Source organism: Acanthopagrus latus, chromosome 23 (genome assembly GCF_904848185.1).
Source record: "Acanthopagrus latus isolate v.2019 chromosome 23, fAcaLat1.1, whole genome shotgun sequence".
Lineage (NCBI taxonomy): Eukaryota > Metazoa > Chordata > Actinopteri > Spariformes > Sparidae > Acanthopagrus > Acanthopagrus latus.
In genome coordinates, this window is record NC_051061.1 from 22,892,595 (window position 1) to 22,917,497 (window position 24,903).

Genomic DNA, 24,903 nt, shown 5'->3' on the forward strand with positions numbered 1-24,903 from the left:
ACACAGCTGTTTGCGGGATGCATATTGATCAGGTAATGTATTAATAACTGTAATATGACGATGATGAATAGAAGTAAACTGTTTTTGTGCTGTATCGACACACTACAACCCGACCAAGCTGTAATCCGATATAGCTCATAGAGAGGAATCAGTGTTAAAGACAGTTTCATAACCAGTTAAATGTTCCTTATTGTGCCCTGTATTTGTATCGTAACAGTCTCTTGTACTTCCTTCTGTATTATCACCTTGTTCTGTCTGTTGTTTTAAGAAACAGGTGTCCCACTCGGACTACTTCTGCTTCCTCTTTCTTTCAGTATCTTTCCCGTGATTCGTTTGTTTTCTTACAACCATATAACCAGAAAACTCTTGTTGGAGTTCCTATCGTTCCTTCCCTCAGTGTTCCTGCTGCAGTGCAGACTAAGTGCTGACGCCGGTCAGATGATTTGTGTGTGCAGTAATACGTGTTGACAGAGCGCTCGGTGCCTGCTAATACCAGCTGCAGACTGGAGGATGCAGGGCTGCTAATGCCCTTCGTCACTCCTGCGCTGGCTCTCGTCGCACAGCGTGCCGCTCGGCTGTCCGCGGATCTCTTGCAGCCTTCGGATACCCAGCGGCGTAACGCTCCCAGCCTCCAGTAATCCATTAACTTAATGATATCTTTGGGTAGTGGGCTCATTTTTATTGCTTCTCCTCTCCTCTCCCTCCCCCCCCTTTAACCTAATCAGCTCTCCCTTTTTCTTTTTTCTTTTCTGTGGAGATATTACGAAGCCAAAACCTTGCCGCTGATTAAATTCTGCTACAGGCTTCAGATATTTTCCTGATCAAAGCAAACTTCTCTTTGTTAGCTTTGCCAACGATATCAAACACGAGTCGTTCATTTTTCATTACGGGATGATAAAAATTGGTTTTAATAACTTGGACCGGCTCATTAATAGGCCAAAGGTAGCCTCTGTGGCACCTTCATTACGGATACGATAACAAACCGAGCTCAGTTTCTGCGAGTCAGACTGTTTATTCAATGAAAATGACAAATTTTAAATAACGCCGTCGAGCAGATGAAAGGATGTTCTGTAACGATCGGGTTTGGGCGCTCTGAGTATGTGTTCGTCGCTGCGTCTGGACCGCAGCTCTGTAATAAAATGATACACAACGTTTTCTCTTCCACCTTTTGATCTCCGTGACGCTGGCAGCAGAGAAAAGTTTCACTGGGAAGAGAAACTGTCCAGTTCTGAGACACAGTTCGTATAAAATATGCCATTTAAATCTTTTACAAAAAGCCACAAATTCAAAGGAAAGTGAACTGCAGCCACTTTTTCTATCCGCCCACTTCTATTGTTTTACAAAACTGTGTTTACGTTGGAGGCGAAATGATTTATTATTCCAAAAGAAAAATGACTGTTTACAAACTCGTGTTGTGCAGAAAAAAAAGCATTGTTGAGATCCCAGATTGTCTAAAAAATGACTGAGTCAAGTTTAATGTGCGGGAAATTCTGAATTCAGATCCACAACAAACTCATCCTGACGTGAGACAGCTTCCTTTATGAGGAGAGACAAGACAACGCAAACCCCAAAATTAAATGTCGGCAGTGAGACATTTCTGCAACCTACCAACATGAGGAACTTGACATTTCTTCACGCTTCTGCATGTTCAGAAAAGATCATGCTTTGGATTAAAATATCTGGTTTGTTGGCACAAACACGGCTGAAAATGTCCCTATGTCTTGTAAAAATTACCCAGTGGTTTCACGCTTACAAATGTCGAAACACAGACTTGAACAGTGGTCTCTGGTTTTGTGAATGAATGTGAACGTGATATGACACATATTGCTCAAATGTTGATACGATATGTTTGATACCCAGAGGAGATATATTATTTTTAGTTAGTTAGTAGAAGTTTACTACAGTCGCAGAAGTTTTTATTTCTCCTGATTTTTCATATCAGCCAGAATTCAGTCGTGAAGTCAGAAGAAAATAATGTTTATTGTCTCATTTTCTTGACAGCTTCTCACAAGTGGTTGATTGATTTGTTTAGTTGGTCTATAAAACGTTGGAGTTTGGACGAATGTGGTTATAAAGTCTACACGGATTTCCAAAATATCTTTGGCCTGCCTCCTGCTACTGAAACCTTTTGACTCTGATTTGAATCTGAGCCTCGCAGTCCGTCACAAACCTTTTTAGCTTCCGTGTCATTCGGCTGTAACGGCTCGTCGGCGGAGACAAACCCTGCTTTATGATGACCGAAGTGGTTTCTTCCCCGTACATCTGTCAATATGATCAAATATGAAGTGGCCGCTCCTCGTTCACCGTCCAGATGTCCTGCGGTGAATGAAGGCAGGTGTTCAGTCCCAGTGGAACAGAGATCAGCTGTTTCTGTTGTCTCACGCAGCTCACACATGAACACGTCGCTCTGTTAAAGCCTCCTGATCGTCGAATAGAAAGTTCTTAATGCTTGTTTGACCTTCGATATTCTGTTGGTTTACAGTCATCCATCATTCTGTCTGATCTGTGACTGAACAAACACAGACAAGTAGCTTTTATCTTCCATCTGAAGGTGCCGCTAGCTGTTAAACCTGATTCATGTTAGATCACTTTTTGGGTGAAGTTGAGAAGTCAACAAAACAGTGGAGGAGCATCAAAAACCAAAACAAGGATGCATGAGATGGCTCCAAACACCTCGTCCTGCATAATCCAAGTGTTGGTGCCTAAACCCAACCAGCCAATGAGCAACACTGCCAACATACTATTATCCCTGTTTTCAGCCGACCTTTGAGAATAACTCCCTGAAACCAAAACACTTCTGTCTTTAGTCGCCTGCTCCTTGTTCTCTACTTTGAACAAAATCCGACTGATAGCTGAAAAAAGGTTTCTGGGACTGAGAGGGCGGCGTCCTCTCCGATAGACAGATATTCATTTCAGTATATTTAACATCTTGGGCTTTGCTCCAACCAGATCGTCTTGAATCTTTAGTTTTAAATAAAATCTATGACAGTTATTTGTTAAATGAAATCAATCGGCGAGCTGTGAGTACGAGATGGCGTTTGTCGCAGTTTGCTGGTGTGCAGTCTCTCTGAAAGGCAGACACGTCCTGTCAAAAGTTTCTATTTGTTTGGTAAAGGATGCTGTTTGGCATGCGGCCCAGTTCATTGTGCTCTCCCACACATCAGATAATTGGAGGCTTTTGAAATATCCTCCCTCTGCGTCTTCTTCTGCTTCTGCTTCTGCTGCCGTCCTGGTCACGATGTTCAGACTGGGTGCGTGGCAAGGTTGATGTTGATGTTTCCAGCAATTTTTTTTTTTTTTGTCCGCTGTAAATTTCAGCGAGCCGGGTTTGATGACTTGTGGGGGGTGATCCTGCTGTTTGATGTCCAGAGCTCGTTAATCCAAACCTCATCTGGTATGCAAGGTCAGACCCTACTTTGATGTGCACGGGCCGGCTCTGCCAAGTCTGGAGAGTCGAGAGGGCACCGGCCGTTTAGCAAAGATCAGGAACTGTAGCAACCCTGACACATTCTGGCTCCAGTCCATCAACTACTGTGAGGATGAGGTCTGGTTTGTTAAAAGGGGGGGGGGGGCCTCTTAGCTCTCCTGCAGCAGGGGGAAAGAAAAAAAAAGTGCACACATGAACATTTCCTGAGAAGCCGAATCAAATAGAAATCTTTTTCCCAAACACACAGGCTAATTGGAGGAATGTGTGGAACTTGTATGTTTTCCTCGGGGAGCCGCTGCTGCAGTTTATAAGCCGAAAGCCCCGTGATAACCCAGAGTACATAAACCAAATGCACTTTCAAGGCTCGCCATAATTATCCTTCTGATAAAAACTATAAAGTGATAATTAATAACGCACCCGCAACCGATTTTTTTTGGTGCATTTTTTAACGTTTTTGGTTCAAGTTTCTCGGAAACGGAGAAGAATGAGGAGAAAACGGTGTGTTTGTTATGTAAAATAAAGCAACAACAGCCCCCACTTTGCACCCAGCGCAGGAATTCACTGCAATTAACTCTTGAGCGTCGCATGTAAATATGAAGGTCCGGGGCTCCGCGGACTCACTCACACAGGGATCCTGGGCCTTTGTTCTCTCCCGGGGCTTTGGCCGGCCGCCACGCTGCCTCAGTTGGCGGCACCTAGCTATAATTTTCTCACAATGGCTGGCGTGTGAGCCGTCCATCATTCCTCTCCTGTGTCTCCCTGTTTCTCCCGAGCACCCCGCCACCGCCGCCGCTGCCGCCGCCCTCCCCCCCTCTTCCACTGGCAGGTTTACCCGTTCCCGAGTACATGCCAAGTCTTTCCTATCATTCTGTCATCTTACACAACTAAACAAGCTGCCGCGGGATATTTATTAATTCACACTTGGCTGCGCTTTGATCAGATGTTAAGTATCATTTCTGGAGGTCTGGGTAGATTCTCAGATGTAACTGCGAGGATCTCTGCAAATTGTTTCCAGGTCCACCTCTTTCTGATTTAGCCTCTCACCTACAATAACTTCAGAGGGCGATACCAAAGGAGCGCTTGCCTGGTCGATATTTCTATCTGATTCCTAAAATACCAGACGTATTCAGTGTTCACTTGATACCAAGAACAACATGATATTGGGGGGGAAAAAAAAAAAAAAGTCCAAATCCTCCAGGTCCACAATGTAACACAGCGCTGGTTTGAATCCAGAGATCCAACTGGAGAAAAACTGAAGGAGGAACGAAACAGCCAGGAGGAGGCTGAGAGCTTCTCATCGAGCTGGATTTGTTTTCTAACTAGAATCGTGTCTTAAAATCTTTGTCCTTGCCCAGAGGTTGCGGTTCTGGGTGGCTCGGCACAATTCACTACAGTTAGGAGTCCTGGCAGCGGTCGGATGACAGGAGGCAAAGTTTCTGGTTTGGGAAATTGGGGATAAGTTTGGCCTCTTTCCTGGATCGGCTCAGCTGGATTGTCTTTGCGTTTCCCTCCTTTTCTCTGGGGGTTGAATATTACATGAATACTGTTGGTTTTTTTAAAAAAAAAAAAAAAGACAGCTCAACTCGGTTCAATAGGAATTTGAAAGGTTTAATATGTGGGAGCTTGAGAAGCATGACCACAAGAGAACACTATGTGTTGATGGCCGCATCTGCCGCAGCATTTTGTATCTTTGTCTCAAGTCCAAGTCTGTCAGGAGTTCTGATCTGGTTGGTTTGGACGCTGTATGAAAATATATCCCTACTTAAACTTTGAGACTTGATATTAACACTGAGATATTACGGATCCCACTGGTCCTTCTCCCTCTTCATCAGTTTCATCCTCCATGGTTAACTCAAACTGTAACTCACAGTGTAGCTCTGGTTGTTTCGGTTTGTCTTGCAGATCTGATGAAACCTTCCCGGTCTTCTGATGATCCTCTTGGGGTCACTCGTCTTCCAAAGTGGACGGGTCAGGTGTCCGTAAGGCAGAGACGTCTGAAGAGGTCGGTGTGTTTACCGGGGAAACTACAACTCACAAGCTGCTGTATCAGCTCCGTCACTATTCAGCTAGAAGGCATCTATATGTCAAACTCTGTTGTATGTTTTGAATTAAGATCCTGAATCTTGACCAGTGGAACAGTCTTCTGTCAATAAAACAGAAAAACAGGCTCGATTCAGTGCTGCTGTGTAGGAAAAGAAGGTGCTGTGTCGCTAAAAACTGAAGAAAACTTTCCAAAGAACATGAAACCTTCACCATGATGTCTAAGAACGACGAAGAGAACCTGAACTCACGCGGCAGCCTCGGATTATCTGACTATCTCAGAGGCGAGATTACCAAAATTCCTAAAACATAAAGGTTATCAGGAGCAAACGCCCTCCAGCGCCAGAAGCTGAGACTAAACCAACCTTGTGTCTCCATCCTGACGACACAGCACCATCATTAACACGCCTGTGGGTTGCTGATATAATTGCTTTCTGTCAAGGTGCTGCACAAACATGTCGCTGTAAATACTGTATGTGTTATGTGCAGGTCGGGCCTCCACTTCAGGCATAATCATCTTTCACAACTAAGATGCCTGTATTATTTACTGTACATCTCTCTTACTGAAAAGATAAAACTGTTACACCTCCCAAAACCACAAATTGGCGTTTTTGTGTGTGAGTTAAACAAACAAGATGCCGCGTGTTGATTGGCGAGCTTTAGGTGTTGCTGAGAGCCAGGATATCTGTTTCCCAATTCCTCCAGGTCTTTATGCTAAGCTAAGCTAATCCCCTTACAGCTCCGGCTCTGTGCTTAACACACTTGAGCGTGGTACCAATTTTCTCACCCTGTTGTCAGACAAAAAGGTGAATAAATGCATTTCACTGAAACCTTTAACCTGGACAGATTTTCCGGATACAAAACTGTAGATCTCATGATCTTTTCTCTTGGTGGATTTTTTGTTCCAGGGAGCCATAAAAATGACATAAAAGATCATTAGTGTCCCTCAAAAAGTCCTGTTTTTCGGTCCTTTCTCTTCGTTTTCTTTCTGTGATCAAAACAGCCTCGCCGCCGCCTGAACAGAGCGAAGAGGAGGTGAAGAAGGCTTTTTAAAAGACGGAAACAAGGGGAAGCAGGCGGCCGAGGATGGAAGACTACTAGATTTATCACCGCGGCACCGAGTGGAAAGAAGTGCTGCTGGTCTGGAGAGCAGCGTTTCCACTTCACTTTAATTCAGTGTGAAGTGTTTAAGACACACGAGTGTGGTTTGGGGAGATAAATGGGAAAGCCAGGCTTTTTTCCGTGGAGACTGACACCTTCCGTCCTCTGATCCGTAATGAACTCTCACAGGAGTCACAGTTACTTGTTGACAGGTTGAAGTGGTAGTTTACTGCATGTTGGTTCAGTATTTGAAGCATGTCTTGTTTTGAACTTCAGATTAATTCCCACATGTTCTTGTTTTGTTTTGTTTTAGTTTTTTTTCCCTGACACGACTGGAAGCCATCACTTTAGGACCTTCATTTAGGGAATATTAACGACAGCTGCTTTGTTCTGAGCTGCACTCGAGGAGGATTTCAGAGGGATATCTGCCATCTAGTGGTGCAGATGTGTGCAGATGTTTTCCACAGCTGCTGCTGCTGCTGCTGCTGCTGCTGCACTGAACGTGTCGCTCGCTGGGTTTCCTCCCTCCGCTCTGTCTCGGTGATGATGCACACTGCCGTGATTAAAAAGCACAAGTGTTCAGCATGCTAACCGGGGCTAATATTAGCTCTGGACATTAGCTCAGCTTTTATCCGATATATTTAGATCGAACTCTAACGCTGAGGAATCCCTTTGAACCGTTCTGACGCAGTAAATCAGGAGCTTTCCTCGTTGCACTTCATCTATAAAGCTTTTTGTGACTTCAGAGAGACTTTTTTTAAACACCGAGCATGTCTGCGTGTGTTTGAAGACAATTACCTTTGTGTTGGCTCACAAGAAATGTGCACTAAATGGCGCGTTTGATGGAAGCAGAGCGGCTCGGCCCTCATATTCCGAGGTCGTTGGCACATTAATGGCCGCTTTATTACCATAGCATGTTAACCTGAAGCGCCGCTTGCCGCCTAAGAAGAAGCCGTGGAGCTGCATGAAAATGATTACACCGCAATTATATGAGCCACTTTGTTGCGACTCCTCACCGGCCAGCTGTCTGCAGCCCGCTGCCAAGAAATAGATTAGTTTCACTGCCCGTCTAATAAGACTGTTAGACCAACAGCGTGAGCTCAAATAAATGAATGAAAGCTGCAGATAGGGGGACAGAAATAGATTAATATTGTCAGACTGCGGCGTGTGTCTTCATCCAGTCATAGCTGGAAAACTGGCAGAAGCGAAAGGGGGAGATTCTCATTATCTGTGAACAGCCAGAAGTGTCTCAGCGCCATCTAAACCTGTCAAACGTTCTCACACAGGACGGCCCGACGTCAAACAGAGAGCGTTTTGTATCCCCGGAGGGCTGAAGCACAACCCAGGCGGTAATAAAACTCAGGCAGACCATGTTGGTCCTGTAAACGTAATCTGCAAAGTGTTAATTACAACCTGGCGCCTCTGTGAAGCTGTGTGTGCTGGAAGTCAGCTGAGTCGTCAGCGGCGTCCTGATCTCCTTCCCAAACAACACGGCGCGAGCCATGGCGACAGCCTTGGAAACGAGATTTTCTCTCTGTTGATGATCCTGTTTGAATGGGCCGCTTTAAACAAATTAAGAGGCAGTCAGATGCTGTGTTTGTGTGACCCCCTTTCTCCTCAGGGGTGGTGGGGCGGCCGGGAGGGAGGTGGGGGCGCAGCCGGAGATCCTGTGTTGTTTACTGTCATTCATGTGAAGGACTGAGGGTGTGTGTGTTCACCACACACAACCTCTCACAGATGACACTCAATGAAAAGGCTCTCGGGCTTCAACCAGCAGTTGTTTTCATTGATGATTAATCTGTCAGTTCTTTCTTGATTAGTCGGTCGGTGTTTGGATGGAGCTGCGTGAAGACTTTGAAGGTTAAATGTTTGAGGTTAAAGCTTCGAGCAGATGGTTTTAGCTTTTCACAGAAAACCAAAATTGCTGCTGCAGATTGTTCTCGTGCTGCTTTTGAGTGAGTTGGGCTGCAACTAGTAACAACTTTTCATTGTTTTTTATTAATCAGTATGTTGTTTGAGCTCTAAAATGTCAGAAAATGATGAAGATGACGTCCTCAAATGTCTTGTTTTGTCCACAACTCACATATATTCAGTTAACTGTCATAAAAGAGGAAAGAAAGAAGAAAATAAGAAGTTGGAATCAGATCATCTTCAAATCAAACACACTTTTGCAGATTACACAGATTTAGGCACAAGAAAGAACTTGTGAAACAATAAAAGCTGACATAGAAATGTAAAGAGAGGCACTATAAAAACACACAGAATCAATTAAATAATAGATAAAATGGAAAAGTTGTGAAGTTATCAATGGTCGCAGCTCTTAAATGCAGCAGTGAGAAGTTGCGGCTGCATCGATTAGTCACTTCTTTACACAAAACATTTAATTGATTAATCTCTAAGATGTTTGAAAGATTCATGTATAGTTAAAATAATCACCTTTCTAAACTTTTCTCTCTGTTTCTGATTATTCACGTCCGTCAGCCGCCGGCTTGTTTGATCCTGCAGTGTATTAAAAAACTGTTTTTACGTGCCGACTCTGGTTGTGAGGAAATTCATCCCTCGACTCTTTCTTTTTTTTTTTCCCTCTGCGTAGCCTCAGAGGATGGGCTTCGGTCAATGAGCCCCTCTTTCAGATTTTGTTATTTTGTTATTGTGTAATGGCCTCCAAAGGTTGAAGGATGGCTCCTCTACAGGTCTCCCCGAGGAGCAAAGCCTCTATCTAGACATTAATCTACTGCTGTGAGACAGACACGCTTGTTTAGCTAGCACAAAGCCCAGTAAGCTGTTGTCTCTGAGAAAAAAGCTGGCCGTCTCCAGAGCCACTGGAGGCTGCGATGGCTGGAGCCAGAGTAATGACCTGTGAAATTCACCGATAGACTTGTCCTGTTGCACACAGGTCCGCCGGCACCGGGCCTTGTTCGCGGCCTGCCGCTGATTTATCAGCGCGCCTCTCCTGGTGCCACTGGCTTTCAGGAGTTTTATGTGGGTTGACCAGAGGACCCCAGTTTGGGGGAAATTAATGCAGTGTTTGTGGATGTCAGAGCTTTGAAAAGGTTCTTTATGAATCATTTTCTGACGTGTAGTTCAGGAAAAAAAACAAAAAACTCCAAAATCTGAATGAAGTTGTCTGTTGGAAAAGCAACATCTGAGGTGTTTGTTCCTGAATTATTTGGATAAAATGCCAAACGTTTGAGCTCCATTTCCGCTAGTGTATCATAACAGTGGTTTCAGATATTTGCCCTGCTTTGTCCTGCGAAGTAGTCAATATTTTCCCTCCTCCTCAATCAGATTAGGATGTGAGGCTCAAAGTTAAGGAGACGAGACTTTGAAGGCGGTAAGGAGAGGAGCTGTGTCTTCCCCAGAGCAGATTATACCAAGATCAGAAGGGCAAACTTCCCGCTGGCACCTTCTGTCTGCTGGATACAGTTTGACTTTGTTACCTCAGTTTCACAGCACAGGGAGATTCCTCCTCATTCCTTCCCCGTGGGTGTTAAAAGAGACGGCTCTCTGGAAGAGACGCTTTTTCATCTCCAGAAACCGCTTTTGTGTAATAACTCCACAGACTCTTGAGTCGTTCCACCTTCTGACTCACTTTTATGTTGACTTTCTCCTGTTGTACGTGCGTTAGCATTTCGTATGATGGTTTTTATCCTTGACTGAGGTCGACCGCCATCTAAGCGCGCTTACCTTTTGCTAATGAGCTCTAAACACAAAGTACATGAAAGGCTGATGGGAGTGTTATCTGTTTCTCAGGCATTTGGTCTTAAATCATCATTCCAGTAAATCTAGTAGAACCGCATTTAATTATTTTCCAGATAAAATGATCAGCAAAATTCACTTACAGTTTCCCAAAATGACCAAGATGACGTCCTCAAGTGTCCACAGCCTGAAGACATTCAGCTGACTGTCACAGAGGAGGAAAGAAACCAGAGAATATTCACATTTAAGAAGCTGGAATCAGAGATTTTTTTAACTGACACAGATAAACTGATTCTCCATAGTTGCAGCTCGGTCACAGATATCTGAGACTTTGTTTGAACTTGACAGGAACAAATGAAACCAGGTGTTAAATCAAATTAATTAAGGTGCCAAGAAACAAACAGAAATGATTGAGAAACGTTGATCTGTTGAGAGACTGAATTTATCCTCTCTGTCTGTAGAGGTGTGACGTATCAGTCGGTGTGCCTCAGGGCTCAGTATTTGGTCTTTTTTTAATTTCTAAATCTTTAAACACTTTTCCCTCTGACGTGCTGACATTAAACAACAGCATGTTCTGTACCTGTGGTCAGCTGGGCGACATTTAATGTCACTTGTACCTGAAGTTTAAACAACATTTAGACTTTGACGTGCTTGTTCTCTGGTCAGACTTCCCTAAAATGGCAGTAAATCAGTTGTGGACAAAGTGAAAATGTTTTTTTCAAATTTACTTATATCAAATTTTAAATGTTCATCTAATGTGGTCTGTCATGGACGAGGTTTCATGTCAAGGCCATTCAAATAAAATGGACTTAACTTTAATTATGAATTCAAGTATTTTAGGATTCCCTAAACACGATTCCAATAAGGCCGGGACTTAAACTTTGACATGACCTCTTGTTCGAGTGGAGAAAACCAGAAGAAGTTGATATCATCAGACACAAACTCTGATCAATCTGTAACTTTTAATAATTATTTCAATTTCTATTTATCAGTTATTTTCTGCATCAAGTTACCGACATTTAAATCACTCCATAAAACTGATATCAAAGTATTTGTGTGACTTATAAAACTTTGCTTACAAACCAAATAAATACATTTTTGTTTTACAGGTTTGCTGAGCAGCAACTTAAAAAAAAAAAAAAAAAAAAAAAAAAATGTTTATGGAGCCGGGATGACATCAGATACCGTGACTAATCAATAGGTTTCTCTCTCTGCCTGCTTGCCCTTCAGGTGTCTGTGAATTCAGAGAGAGAGAGAGAGAGAGAGAGAGAGAGAGAGGGGGAAGAGGGGGCGGAGTTCATCGGGGTGTAATAAAAGTAAAGCTCGGAGGAAAATGTGACAGATGTGGAGGCCTGTGCCAGCGAGAAAAAGCGAGAGTGGGACTGTCAGACATGTCGACTCCGCCGTAGTGATGGATGGAGAGTGAGGTAAGACAGATGACATCGTCTGTCTGAGGCCGTGTTGTCATAGTGGAGGATTGCCGCTTGTCTTAACCTCTCAATATCAGAGAGCAAACTGAAGTTTGTTTACACTGCTCCAGTGGAGTGATTTAGAATGAGGGGCGAGGGAGACGTGGGTGGAGAAGGTATGCTCGCTGGAGGGTCGGATCAGGTTTCTAAACATTCCCTTTGAAATCGAATAGCAAACCATCCCAGGCGTTTTAAACTCAACCAGCCCCGCTCGGTTACAATCCCTGGAGGTGGAGAGGAGGGCAAACACAAACACAAACAGAGAGAATTAAAAATCAGTGTCGGCGTTGGCCTTTTAAATGCTCCTATTAGTCAACATCCAGCCGGGATTCTGAACGATAAAAGCAGAGAAGGAGAAAAAAAGTGCCTCTAGTTTGGTGTGGAGAGATCATAAATCAATACAAAACATCTGTTATGAGCCGCGCTAATAATGTGTGAGCAGGAAAAGGTGTCATTTACACTTTTGCCCCCCCAGGTTTTAAGATAAAACTTCGTTAAAAAGTCTGAAAAAAATGGTTTTGTCAAGAAATGTTATCTAATAAAAGAAAGGAAATTAAGTTTGACATGCCGCTCACTCCCAGCGTGAAAAAGCAGCAAAGTTTGACACAAAAAGTGAGAAAAGTCCCAAGTAAGTTACATAATTTACGCCACTTAAGTTACAAAAGTGAATGAAGTTAGTTCAACCTAAAATACGATCTTTTCCTGAACCTAACCAAGAAGTTTTTGGTGCCTCCGCCTCATCAAACTGCGACTGTCCGAAAGAAGCTTTATTTTGAAAGTCTAATCAGACGTAGTATATTACATATAAACAGTAACTCCACGCTCACACATTAACATAAGTAAAATTAATGTTTCTTATGTTTAACTCTCTGTTTCCTTCTTGTTTCTGTGTTCACACTCTGGTTAGTGTCAGGAGAACATTCTTGTTTTTGTGGCTCGACTTTTCCCGTAAGAAATGTAATTTTTTCCGACTGGAAATTGTCCCGAGCGCCTCCGGACACATCCAGTGGTGTCAAGTGTAGAAATGTTGAAACGCCGCGGTCCCCTTGTCTTAAAACATCATCTAAGATATTTAGTGGTCTCACACTAACAATTGTCTGAAACACAGATTTGAACTGCGATTACGCCTCGTCGCCTGAATCTCTCCCAGCGTTTCCTCCGACGGCCGATGTGAAGGTCAGGTAACATCTGAACGTGTGAATGTGAACGTTATACAACACATTTTGTATACATGTCAATAAAATACGTAAGCTACAACATCTACAGTATGTCTGGATGTATCTGACGTTAACTGAAACGCTAACTGTTGACATTTCATCCTGTCGACTCGGCTGGTAGATCGTCATAGTTTGATGCTGACGAAGCCGCCGGATTGGACGAGCCGGGAGCGAGATTGTGTCGCCAGATATGTTGATGACTATTTAAAAAACCTTATTTGACCTGATTTGAGGACATTTTCTGTATTTTATATGATTCATTCACGCGGCAGCAGAGAACATCTGTCTCCAAAGGAAAGAAAAATCTCTCCTGTAAATACAAATTCCAGTAAAAATTCAGTCCCCAGTCACGGTTTTGGTTGCATCCTCTTGTATCAATTGCTTACTTTGAACAATGCATCATGGAAAAAAGCTTTATTTGTGGCGTTTAAACAAAGGCCAGCGTTAAGCAAAGAGCGGATTGATTTATGGCAGCGTGTGTTGCTAAAACAATAAGATGTCCTGGAGGAAAAAAACAAAAAAAACAAAAAACAAAAAAAAAAACAAAAGACATCCCCGGAGATGAACTTGCTGAATGCTCTTCAAAACAACATGGTTTAGGGGGGTGTGTGTTATTGCGATGGAAGATGGATTGGAGTCTGGCTTATTTTGCCAGGAGTCAGGTGGAGGTGGAGGAGGAGGAGGAGGAGGTGGAGGTGGAGGAGGAGGAGGAGGTGGAGGAGGAGGTGGAGGAGGTGGAGGAGGAGGTGGAGGGAGGAGGAGGTGGAGGAGGAGGTGGAGGAGGAGGTGGAGGAGGAGGAGGAGGAGGAGGAGGTGGAGGAGGAGGGAGGAGGAGGAGGAGGAGGAGGAGGAGGAGGTGGGAGGAGGAGGTGGGGTTGGTGCATCGGCGTTGGAAGTGAGGTGGGGGTTTAGGCTCGTTTCCAACCCCTGCCTGAAGTCAGTGCTGGGCTGGGTTGTTGGGTGTGTGTGTGTGTGTGTGTGTGTGTGTGTGTGTGTGTGTGTGTGTGTGTTGGGGGGGGGGGGATTACACTGTCACACTGTTCATACTGTTTATGCATACCAGGCCACTGTGAGTGCCTCTTTGTCGCGTAAGTGTTTACTTGAATTTATTTTGGGAGAATTCCACATGACCGGGACGCGGATCTCTATAAATTATGGAATCGAGCGCTTTGTGTAATGATAACTTCTGTCAGTTAGTCGGGCTGTGTGACAGTGTTTTTAAGAGTGTGTAAATACAGGCGGGGGTGGGTGGTGGTGAGAGAGGGAGAGGGGTGTCTGCGTGCTGAAAGGTGCTGCAGACTTTCGTGTTTCATTTAGTCTCCTCAGCAGAACAATAACAACGCTCTGAGAATGGGCTTCTCACACCGCTCGGCACCAGAACCAGCGCCGGAATGTACTCTGACTACTTATATACACACGTCTATATATATTTGAGAAGATATCGTGTCAAGTCAGTCGTGATTAATAAACTAGTCAAAGTCCTCAAATGTCTGGAATAAAAAGTAGTTGAGTATCAATAAATGTAAAAATAAGTAATAAGTAAAAATAAATTAAATATTTACATGTATGTACGTTTATACTGTAAACTATTGGATAAACGATACTCGTGGCCACTCAGATCTAATAATATTCAACATGTTTTTGTTTGATAAATCAATTAAAAGATGTGTTCAATCTTTCGAGTAACTCGTAACTAAAGTTATAAAAATACACGTAATGGAGTAAAAAGTAAAATCATGTCAGATTTACACTTACATGTAGTTTTGGAGCAGACGGTTTCATTTTCTGACTCAACAAACTAAATAAACAAACTCTCTTTGTTTTCATGACTCAATAAACAAACTGACACTCTTTCATACTGTTTTACTTTGTTTACATGTGGCGGACCCTGCCACCTTCTCTGGCTTCAGACCTTACTGTCCTCTGAGAACAGAAAAGAAGAATTTGTTTTATCACTTCATTAATATTGTAAATATTTTGGGTTAAACACTGTCAGAAAAATGATTGCATATGTCACATTCCTCTCTGGGAATGACACTTGGTAGAGCGCATACCTCCGCCAAGGCCCAACAGTCCGCCTTAACAGTCCTCATGCCTACATGATACAAGTCACCTAAACACACCTGATTTTTTTTCATCAAGATCAACAATTTATCACAAATTAATAAAGGAAAATGTTGAAAAAAAGCCCTATTTTGCAGCGTTGAAGACACAAAGTTTGATTAAAAGTTACTGCGTTCATCCTCCATCAAGGTTTTGTTGAAATCAGCTCAGTAATTTTTGTTTTGTGCACATTATCCCTCAAAACAAGTCAACAACTCGCTGAATAGAAGTCAGTAAACACCACGTACGTAATGAGACCACGCCGACCAGCCGGTCGCGTCAGTATCACGCTGTTCTTATCCTCACACGTTCCACTTCTTCACTCGATGTGTACAGAAAGTTGTAAAGATAATAAATAATCAGCACCCAGAAAGGTTGATAGTAAAACTCTCTGACGTTAGATCTCCTTTAGCTCGTGTCTAAAGAAAACACTTCATGCTACACAACAGCTAGCAGAGATTAATCCGACAGAACGGGCCTTTTGCTTCGGGCCTCCGCTTGCTGAGAAGTGATGGTGAAACTGGTGAAGCTGACTGGATGTATTGTCCTCCGTCCTGTCAGAGCGCCACGCCGCTGTTACCCAGAGAATATTTGATTTGAACGACTAAGTGCCAAATCAAAAGCCGAGTTATTCTGCGGTCGGTCCTGTTCTGGCCCTTCAGGGTCTGTGGGTTCGTACACAAACAGTGCGTCACAGAGCCAATTCATACATACACCCAATACCTATAAAGACCTGAGGCAAATCAAATGGAATGACTGGCTGAAATTCAATCGTCCGGCCACGCAGCGAGCGCGTTGGCATGTCGGAGGCATGTCGCCTTATCGAGATGATCAGATGAGGACGCGGTGCAAACGGAGGACGTCGACATTTCTCTTGGCAACAAGCTGAAATTAGAAACTGTGGTCGAAGATAACCGAAAAACTGGAGCCACTGTCGAGGAATAAAAACCTGTGAGGTGTTGTTTTATTATAACAGAGACGAGACTGGAGTTTATGTTTGCCGCCTCTTATAAATGACTTTAAATGTAAGGATCTAAACTCAAGTGTGCAAGATGACAGATTACATAATTGTGGTTAATTAAGGAACTGAAGCTCTGGTGGGTCTGTTTACCTTCAAGTGCCACAGCACCATCTAGTGGTGACTGCAGCACATGTTGAGATCAGATCGTCCACTTGGTCTCTAACATCTGGTTTTCTCCTTAACAGATGTGACTTCTTCAGCACTGTTGAAAGGCATCTTTTCTAAGGACCATAAATCATACATTTGTAAAGTTGGTGGCGCCTTTTGTAAAAACCCAAACATCATGATAGAACAGTTACTTTCATCGCTCTTCTGTTTTGTTTTTCTTATGAACTGATTAGTTTGAAATGGCAGAAACTGACAGGAAAAAGTTGATAGTTTTGTCTGATAACAATCAACAGATCAGAAGATATTTAAAGGACATTGATATAAAACCGAAATAATCAAAATTCCTCACATTTAAGAGGACGGAGCCAGATTATCTTATTTCCGATGTCCCAAAATATCTAAATGTTTATTATCTCCTCCTTGGTTTGTTGGATGAGTCTCAACATCTATAGACCCCATTAAACTCTTACGCTTACTCACTTTCTTTAATATTGTGACAGCATTTTCTGACATTTTTGTTACTTTTCTGAGGGAAAAATGCACAAATCTTGAGTACAATGTCATGCAGATCCAAATAAATATGTTAAATTTGATATTGGATCAGGTTTGATTGATTTAAAGGGGACTGTTGAGTACAGTTACAATACTGAAATATGACTCACAAGTTAAACTGCTGGTATTAAAATGTATAACCAGGCAAAATACTTTTATCAACACGCCTTTTTTTTTTAAGTCAAAGCACAAAGTATTCATCTTAAACTCTACTAAGTGTTCATTCACCTTTTTAACGGTTGATGTTTGGTGCATTATCAATAGCAGGCGATCAATCGAAGAGGTCTTACTGGCTACGAAAAAGCAGATGAAAGGTTCAGATCTTAAGTCAAAAATGTGCTCAGAACCCAAACATGATTGTAAAAGTAGATTACGAGAAGAAATATACAAAGTGGAAAACAAGCGGTAATTTGAGCAGCTGCGATCAGTTAAAAGTTAAAAGCATTATCAGCATTCAGAGTATGTTTACGTCCAAACTCGGCTGATTTATTGACCGTGTGGATAAATCAGCTTCATGTTCCGTCTGTCGCACTCTGTCATGTTGTGTTTTAGCTGTTAGCTCTTTTTTTTTTTAAGCCAAACACGTCATGTAACAGCTGCTACAACCAGCCCTCCTGCTGAGTCCAACCTATTCTTTACAATGCAGGCACATAAAAAAAAAAAAGAGAGAGATTTTAATGCTTCATGATTTCCGTCATCGGCGTTGAACACAGTATTCAGTGATAGTAACTATGGTAACAGAATGAGAAACCCCCCCAGACTCTTCTTCCCTCGGTGCTCGGTTCAGTTCGTCATTTGCGAAGCGTCAGCTCTACATACTCATGCATAACATTCCTTTCTTCCTCGGGTACAATCTGTTCGTACCAAAGACAGTTTTCTATCATCGCCGCCGCTGGAAAACAGCAAATGTTTGGCATTTCTGTGCCTGATTAAAAAGAAAGAAAAAGTCAAGACATAAAGTAGTTTTTGTACCATTTTATTAGTTAAATTGACAAGTGGCACAATACAAAAAGGATTGATGACACTGTCCTACCCTGAAAAGGCTTCTGATTTGAAATAAATAGATTGTAAAGAGAACATTCCATTGAGATGGTTAGTAGATCTAGAAAAAAATAAAAATAAACAAAAGACTGAAACTGGAAATATGCCAAGTTTGTTCTGGTCATTGAGAAATCAGAAACAATAAAAAACATTTTCATATAAAACACCTTGCATTACCCCGTAGCCTATCGCATGCTGGTGAGAACCGACGGTCTGATTACGCCTGGACTAATCTTTGAAACGGACACGCTGGAGCTGCACTGACGAGGAGACACCGTTTTCACCTGTAATATGAGAATCTACTCCTTTTTGTCTCGCAGTTTGTCCTGAATGGAAGGTATTCTTCCATCTTTAACCCGACTTATTGTCTCAATAAGACATCAAATATGTTTCTAAGTTCCATACATTTGTTGTGCTAAGTCTTGCAGCTCCGGTTTCAAAACAACTCAGACAAAGACGAATGAAAGAAAGAAAAAAAAAAACGTCCAGCAGTCTCCGTGCTATGCTCTGGGGGTACTCCTTTATTGAACGACCTGAAATTCTAGCTATCTTTGGGGTAATGCCTTTGTGTTCAGTCTTTTGAGAGAAAGGAAAGGCACAGTCTGCAGAGCAGGATTAGACAGAAGAGTTCAGTCGAAGTGCTTGGTTGCTGAACTCCTCTCGAGGGAGCAGAAAGTAGCGCACATTGTTGTGGTTTCTTTTCCGTTACATCAGATAAAAACCTTTTTTTTTTGCTTCTCTGGGAGGCCGGGCCCGCAGCTCCTGAACCCATGCAGGCGGGTGAAAATGAGACGTCTGCAGCTGCAAGTTAAAAAAAAACAAACAAAATCAACAACAAAAAAAAAAGAATCTGGTGTTTCAGTTCTCGACATCTTGAAACACCAGCAGCAACAGACAGAACAAAATCTGGTGTTTTTGTGGTCGAGGACAAACAAAGCCGAGTGGTTAACTGTCAGGCTTCGTCCACACCCAACCTCTCCCACAGCGGTTTTAAAGGCCGTCGCCTTCACAAATCTGAACGGCTCATGAAAAGCTCTCGCTCTCTCGGAAGCCTCGTCAGGTTGTAATGTCCGTGATCATCCTGCCGTGTCAACACAAGCACTTACTCTCAGGGTATTCACAAGTCTGCTGGTGAAAGCCTTGAAGTGATGCAGAGGCAGAAGAGCAAAAAACCTCAGCCGGTCTTATCTCGACAGCAGGGGGGAGCACAGATACTGTATCTGACTCCCCCACATGCTTCGGCCCGTTTGGGAAAAAAAAAATAAAAATCAAGCTGGTATGGAGTGAAACTTCTTCTCCGAGGCACGAAGTTCAACACAGCGGCTGTCTGCAGGTCGCTGGTACTAAAGAGCATGATACATTTAGAGCGATATAAAAAAAAAATATATATGGACACAGTCATGGTTTACCCTGGAGGGAGAGGCTGTCCAGTCCCACGAGAATTGAATATACATATGCAGCAAACGCTGAAGTAAACAGAAGAGGTAGCTAATTTATGAAACATTTAAAAAAATAAACAATACTATATACTAAGAATTAAAACTGCTTTACATTAGCTATTGATTGATATGGATTCACAACACTGACACATTCTGAACTATATGTCTGCTACCCATCAAAGAAGCTAGCCCTCCTGCTCATGTCTACCCTTTTTTTTTACTTCTTTACTAAAAGGAAAAGTTCACCCAAAAATGTGAATCCTTATCTGCTACCCTCATGCCGATGGAAAGGCGGGTGAAGTTAAGTAGTCCACAGAACATTTCTGGAGCTTCACGGCAGAAAAAGTGTTAGAGCACTCTCCTGAACAGCTGACGTAGCTGGGGACTCATTTTAAAAGATAAATAAACGTAAAAATGGCTTCATGCAGCTCATCCAAGTCTCTGGAAGCCCTGAGATGCTTGAGAAGATGTTATATTTACATCCTTGACAGAAAGTCAAGCTCTTGCACCAACTTCAAACTGGACGCTAACGCTTTTAGCTTAGTATGTAAACAATTCTTAGATCTTCCGGAGACTTTATGGATTATGCCAGATGAGCAGTATGAAGTCATTTCATTTATTTATGTTCTGTTTTATTATATTTTAGAACCAAACCCCAGCAGCTTCAGTTGTTTAGGAGAATGCTACAACGCTGTTCTGCTGTGAAACTCCAGAAATCAGCAGAGGTCAGGAGATAATGACTTGAATTTCAATTTTGGGGTGCACTCTCCCTTTAAAGACATTCCTCTCATCTGTGTCTTCTGTTGTGACAGAACTGAATCGGGAGCAACATGAATGTGTGTATGAATGTTTCACATAGATTCAAAAACCTACATTTGGGAGTTTTATCTTGATATTTGGAAATGGATGTGATGAATAAGTTATTTGTGTCCGGGATCGTAACGATGCACGTTTGAAATGCATTCCTCGTGCATTTCTGTTCCTCCGCTGCACAAGGCATGAGAAAATAAATAATCACAATCAAGAACTGATGTTTATCTTTCTTTTTGTTTAAACCTAAAAATTGGTCTTTCCTAAAAAAAAAAGAAGAGGAAGAGCAAATGAACCTCGGGGGGAGGGGGAAATTCTCCGGCCAAATGTTTATCCAGTTTCCCATCCGAACCCCCAGAATCCCATCTGGTTTGCACTGTGTGGAGTTCTGTCAGTAGTTGCGGATGCTGAAGAAGCCCACGCTGGTTGGCGACTCCTTGACCGTGACCGTAACAAGATTAGCAGTGACATCCGTTACGAACACATGCTCTATGAGACTCCGTGTCGGCTTCCAGTCCTGGTTCTGGACCGTGACCGAGGGATTCTGTCCAGCGTAGTCCTGGTCGGACTCTGAGCTGCTCTCGTCTTCGCCCGTGCTCATGTCGTTCATTTTGGCTTTCTTGCCATCTTTGGAGGCCGATCTGTCCTGCTGGCTCTGGACCTCCGTGGAGGATTTCTGCACGCCGCTCTTCTCCAGCCTGCCTTGGACTCTGGGGGTCTGGATTTCTGTCGCCTCCTTGACCTTGTCTGCTCCGGGCTGGTTCTTCCTCGTCTGCAGTCTTCCCGGGGTCGACAGACTCTTTGGAGGATTATACTCCTGATTTGTGACGGCAGTTTTCCTTGCTGGATTTGTTGCGTTCCTCAGGCCTGACACCGGGGCGGTGCCGTTTCCAGGAGCATCACTGCTCTGCACCAGCTTGTTCTGGAGGTTGAGAGGCTGAATGCCAGAACCCTGGTTGGAGGAGGCGTTCTTGGGCTGTAAGGCTGCCACTGCTTTAGTATTGGGTATCCGCTGCAGCGTGGACACAGGGGACTGCGGTTTCTTTTGTCCGTTGGGGGAACTTAGTGTATGCTGAGTGGTTCCTTGGGTCGGGTGTTTGGATGTATTCAAATTCAACGCCGCTACTCCTTTTGATTTACTAGCAGCTGCTTTCAAATCCAGACTTGCCCCGCTGTTCATGCTGGAGACAGACACCTTTCCCTCGGTGGCGTTCCTGCTCGGGTTGGATTTGTTCACGGCGGGAGAGGCCGGCTGGACTGACCTGCCAGATACCACAGAGCTTTTCACAGCCCCACCCTGGGTCACAGGGCTCCTGTTCGGACCGCCCGCCAACTCCCGACCCGAGGCTCGATGGAAGCCCATGAAGGTGAAGCTCGCCGGGTGAACCGGCTTCTTGATTGCTCCTGGAAGATCTGTATCTTTGGACATTTTGCGAGGGCCCTTGTTCTGCTGGAATTCCTTCACGTCGGGGGGCGGAGGCTTCCTGCTCCGTTTCTTTGGGGGCTCCTGCTTTGCCACGACAATCTGCGCCTTCTTCTGCGGGACGGGATGAAGATCTCGCGCTCTGGTGCTCGGGGCGGCCTGTTTGACGTGGCTGTCGTCGTCATCATCGTCGTCTGATGAGGATGAAGAGGAGGAGCAGGAGGACGAGGAATCAGAGGACGATGACGAGGAGCCAGATGAAGAGCTGCTGGACTTTTGAGCCTCGGGCACATTTTCCTAAAATTAAGAGAAAATATTAAAAAACTGTGCTCTAAATTGTCAAAGAATCACATTCTGCTTTGATTTGCACTTACTAGGATTTTCCGCGGTCGTCCCCTCGGCCTTTTTCCTTTCTTACGTATCAGAAGCTCCTTTTCTTGCTCTCTGTAAAAACAAATGCTCAGTGACGGTTTGAAGAGTATTCATCAACTACACTTTCTGAGGACTGTTTGGACTAAATTTGATTAAAACATGAAGGAAAAAAGGAAATAAACAATACATAAACACATCAAAATCATGGCCAAAAACGCAACATCTTTACTCATCGTAACTACAGACAGATCGGTGTGTTTACATCTCAATCAGGACACTCACTTCTTATTGAACGCAGCCAACAGTCTCGGGTCGAGGATGTTTTCTTGCGGCTCCCAGCTGTTGTGTCTGAAATAAAATTGACAGGAACAGTCAAACCTCGCAGTGGAGATAAAGAAGCCCAGAAAGGTCAAATCCGCCCTCAAGCCACAGCAGTGACCTCAAAGTTTAGAAAGAATGGTTGTTCAACAGACTCAGCTGTTCCAGCAGCCACGACATCCTGCATGTTAGCTGAGACTAATTTTTTTTAAAGATTGGTTGAGAAAAACTATTCAAGTCGGGTCAAAAGAACTATTATCTATGATACAACTGTAAAAAAAAGACACAGACGTGCATCTTCTCACTTGTAAATAATATCTAAATAAAACAAAATGTTGTTTTTTGCAACAATCAAACCCACACAATTCAAATCTTGGCTTCGTCTGGAACAATTTCCAACCGCGAAACAATCTCAAAGTCCCGCCCCGGCGCTACAACGTGACCAGCCAGCTGCACAGAGGGTGAGAGGGTCGCCAGCTTTTTGGATTCCATATCCCCCCCCCAAAAAAATATGAAATTCGAACAAGCTTTGTGCTCAATTTTCCAAGGCTGTAAAAAGGATCCCGGGCAGAGATATTTTCTGAGAGGGGGGGGGGGTGTTGATACAGAAATATGTGGGGAATTTTTCGGGAAAGTTCAGCTCTTTCAGTGAAACATCACAGACGGCGCTTTACAACTGCACCTCCCACAGCGACCGAGTCAGACGCAGTTCAGGGTTATTTTAAATTTTCCACAGCGAGAACAACTCCGGTGAGAACCCGACTGAACGCACCAGGAAGGAAGCACCGTTTTAGCTCTGACATTAATAGGAAGTCATGAAAATAACAGCTTGGTAACGGCACGGCAAAATAAATAACCTTTTATTTCCATTTGCACCTGTTCATCATGACAAAATCCAGCGTTATCCAACAAACACGTGTCCTATTCTGATTTTCTTTACCCGCGCTACGCTTCCCCCACTATATTTCAAATTAAAACACCTGTTAGAATAAAAAACCAACTACAAAATACAAACTGAAAACTGTCCACATGCATGTGAAATGACCTTTCCCTCTAGTCATCACTTGTTGGTTGAATGGCCCATTCTGATCAGCAGTCACCAGTGAAATAATCAACCCCCACCCCCTTTTTTTCCCCCTGCACACACACACACACACACACACACAAAGGATGTGGTTCTAACAGAAAGCCATGGAGCTGGCAGGCAACAGTGTGCATTGATGGTGGATTACAGCAACAATGTGGAGAGAACAGAAAAGGGCAAGTGACAAGAAATGAAGGCAGGCTGCAGCTTCACAAGGAACAGCAAACATGCAGAATAAAAATTAATAAAAACACATTAAAAAAAAACAATTTAAAAGTGGAGTTATGTAACGACTTCAAACATTGAATAAACTGGTTATTAATCTAATATTAAATAATCCTGGCAAATTTGACATAGGGGTTGTTTTTCTCTGGATGGGGGGGGGGCGGGGAGGGGGTCCCACTAACACACAACACAAAACTTGCTTAAAGTCAAGGATGAAACATGAGCTAACTATCAGAAATATGTGTTAAAATGATTCTCAAAAGGCAGAAATATAAACTGAAGCAGGCTAACGGAATATTGTCTCAGCTTTTCCGCCAACTTCCCAAAAATTTGAGATGTTACGAACAAAAGAAAGCGACTGAAAAAAAAGAGGCAGAATTGGTGTCCTGCGTTTTAAATTAACGGGGAAACAAAACAACGTTGTAGTTTTAAAGTCGCTCGTTCGTTTTAAACAACCGAGCGGGTGTTTTTTGTTGTTTTTTTTTAAATTTCCATTTTGTTTTGTTTTTTTTGTTTTTTTGTAAGCTAGCTCGTTCCGGACTGAGAGCAACAAGCGACACGTTGTTGTTGTTTTCATTGTTTCGGGCTGAGCAGCACCGCTCGTTACTTACTTGGACGACCATCCCCTCCACTTCACCAGAAACTCCAACTTTCCCTGAAAGAAAAGAGGCCGACAGAAGAAGCGGGTTCGTTAAAAACAGCCGTTAAGAAACATGTCGCGGTGTCGATAGTGCCGTTTGTCTCGCGGCTCCGACCTTTCTCAGCCGTTTGTTCAGAATGCACTCGGCATCAAAGACCTGCTCTCCCACGGCGCTCAGCTCCTCCATGTCTGCCTTCCTTCGCCCCGAATAAGAAGCTTTTATCAGAAACACGAGAGGCGCCGTCAGGCCAATCGCAGTGACGCTCGCGCGGGACCGGATGTTCGCGGTCTGGCCTTCAAAATAAGATCGCAGCTACACGTTGGGAACATATCAGTAACTTTGGCTGTGAGATTTTTTGTAAGACAGTGTTGACCGATGTAATGTAAGTTTGTAGGTTACAGATTTGATTCTACCTGACATAACAATTCACTGGTTATAATTCAGGTAAATGATAGTTCTGTTCTGTTTCTTACCTATAATCATACTGTTTATTTACTTATTACTTATTATTTACTTACTGCTTATTTTGGGACAATATAGGAATACTGATTCTGATTCTGTCTCTGGTAGCATACTGGACGTGTTTCTGTTTCTTGTGGATGTTTCATCTCTCGTTCTCTTGTCTAGGCTTCTTTATTTCTAACTAGCTGGAGGGGAGCTTAAGTTAGGGGAGTTTAACAGCCTGCAGCTCCCCTCCAGTTAGTTTTACAAAAAAACAAACGAACTAACAAAAAATAAATAGATTTCTACAAAGTAATGCCATTAATAAAAAAAGAAGATATAATTTAAAATAAGTATTTGTGTTCACCACCT

The 24,903-nt window shown here is 43.2% G+C and overlaps 1 protein-coding gene across 1 annotated transcript; it reads right to left on the reverse strand.

Moving 5' to 3' along the window:
- Window positions 1-18,693: 18,693 nt before the first annotated feature.
- Window positions 18,694-24,391, reverse strand: cbx2 (chromobox homolog 2 (Drosophila Pc class)). Its single transcript, XM_037088278.1, has 5 exons — window positions 24,205-24,391; window positions 24,061-24,104; window positions 22,105-22,170; window positions 21,825-21,894; window positions 18,694-21,747 (listed from the first exon to the last, which is right to left on the reverse strand). Exons 1-5 carry the CDS (start codon window positions 24,274-24,276, stop codon window positions 20,419-20,421), a joined length of 1,581 nt encoding a protein of 526 aa, XP_036944173.1. The 5' UTR covers window positions 24,277-24,391; the 3' UTR covers window positions 18,694-20,418.
- Between the last annotated feature and the right edge of the window lie 512 nt (window positions 24,392-24,903).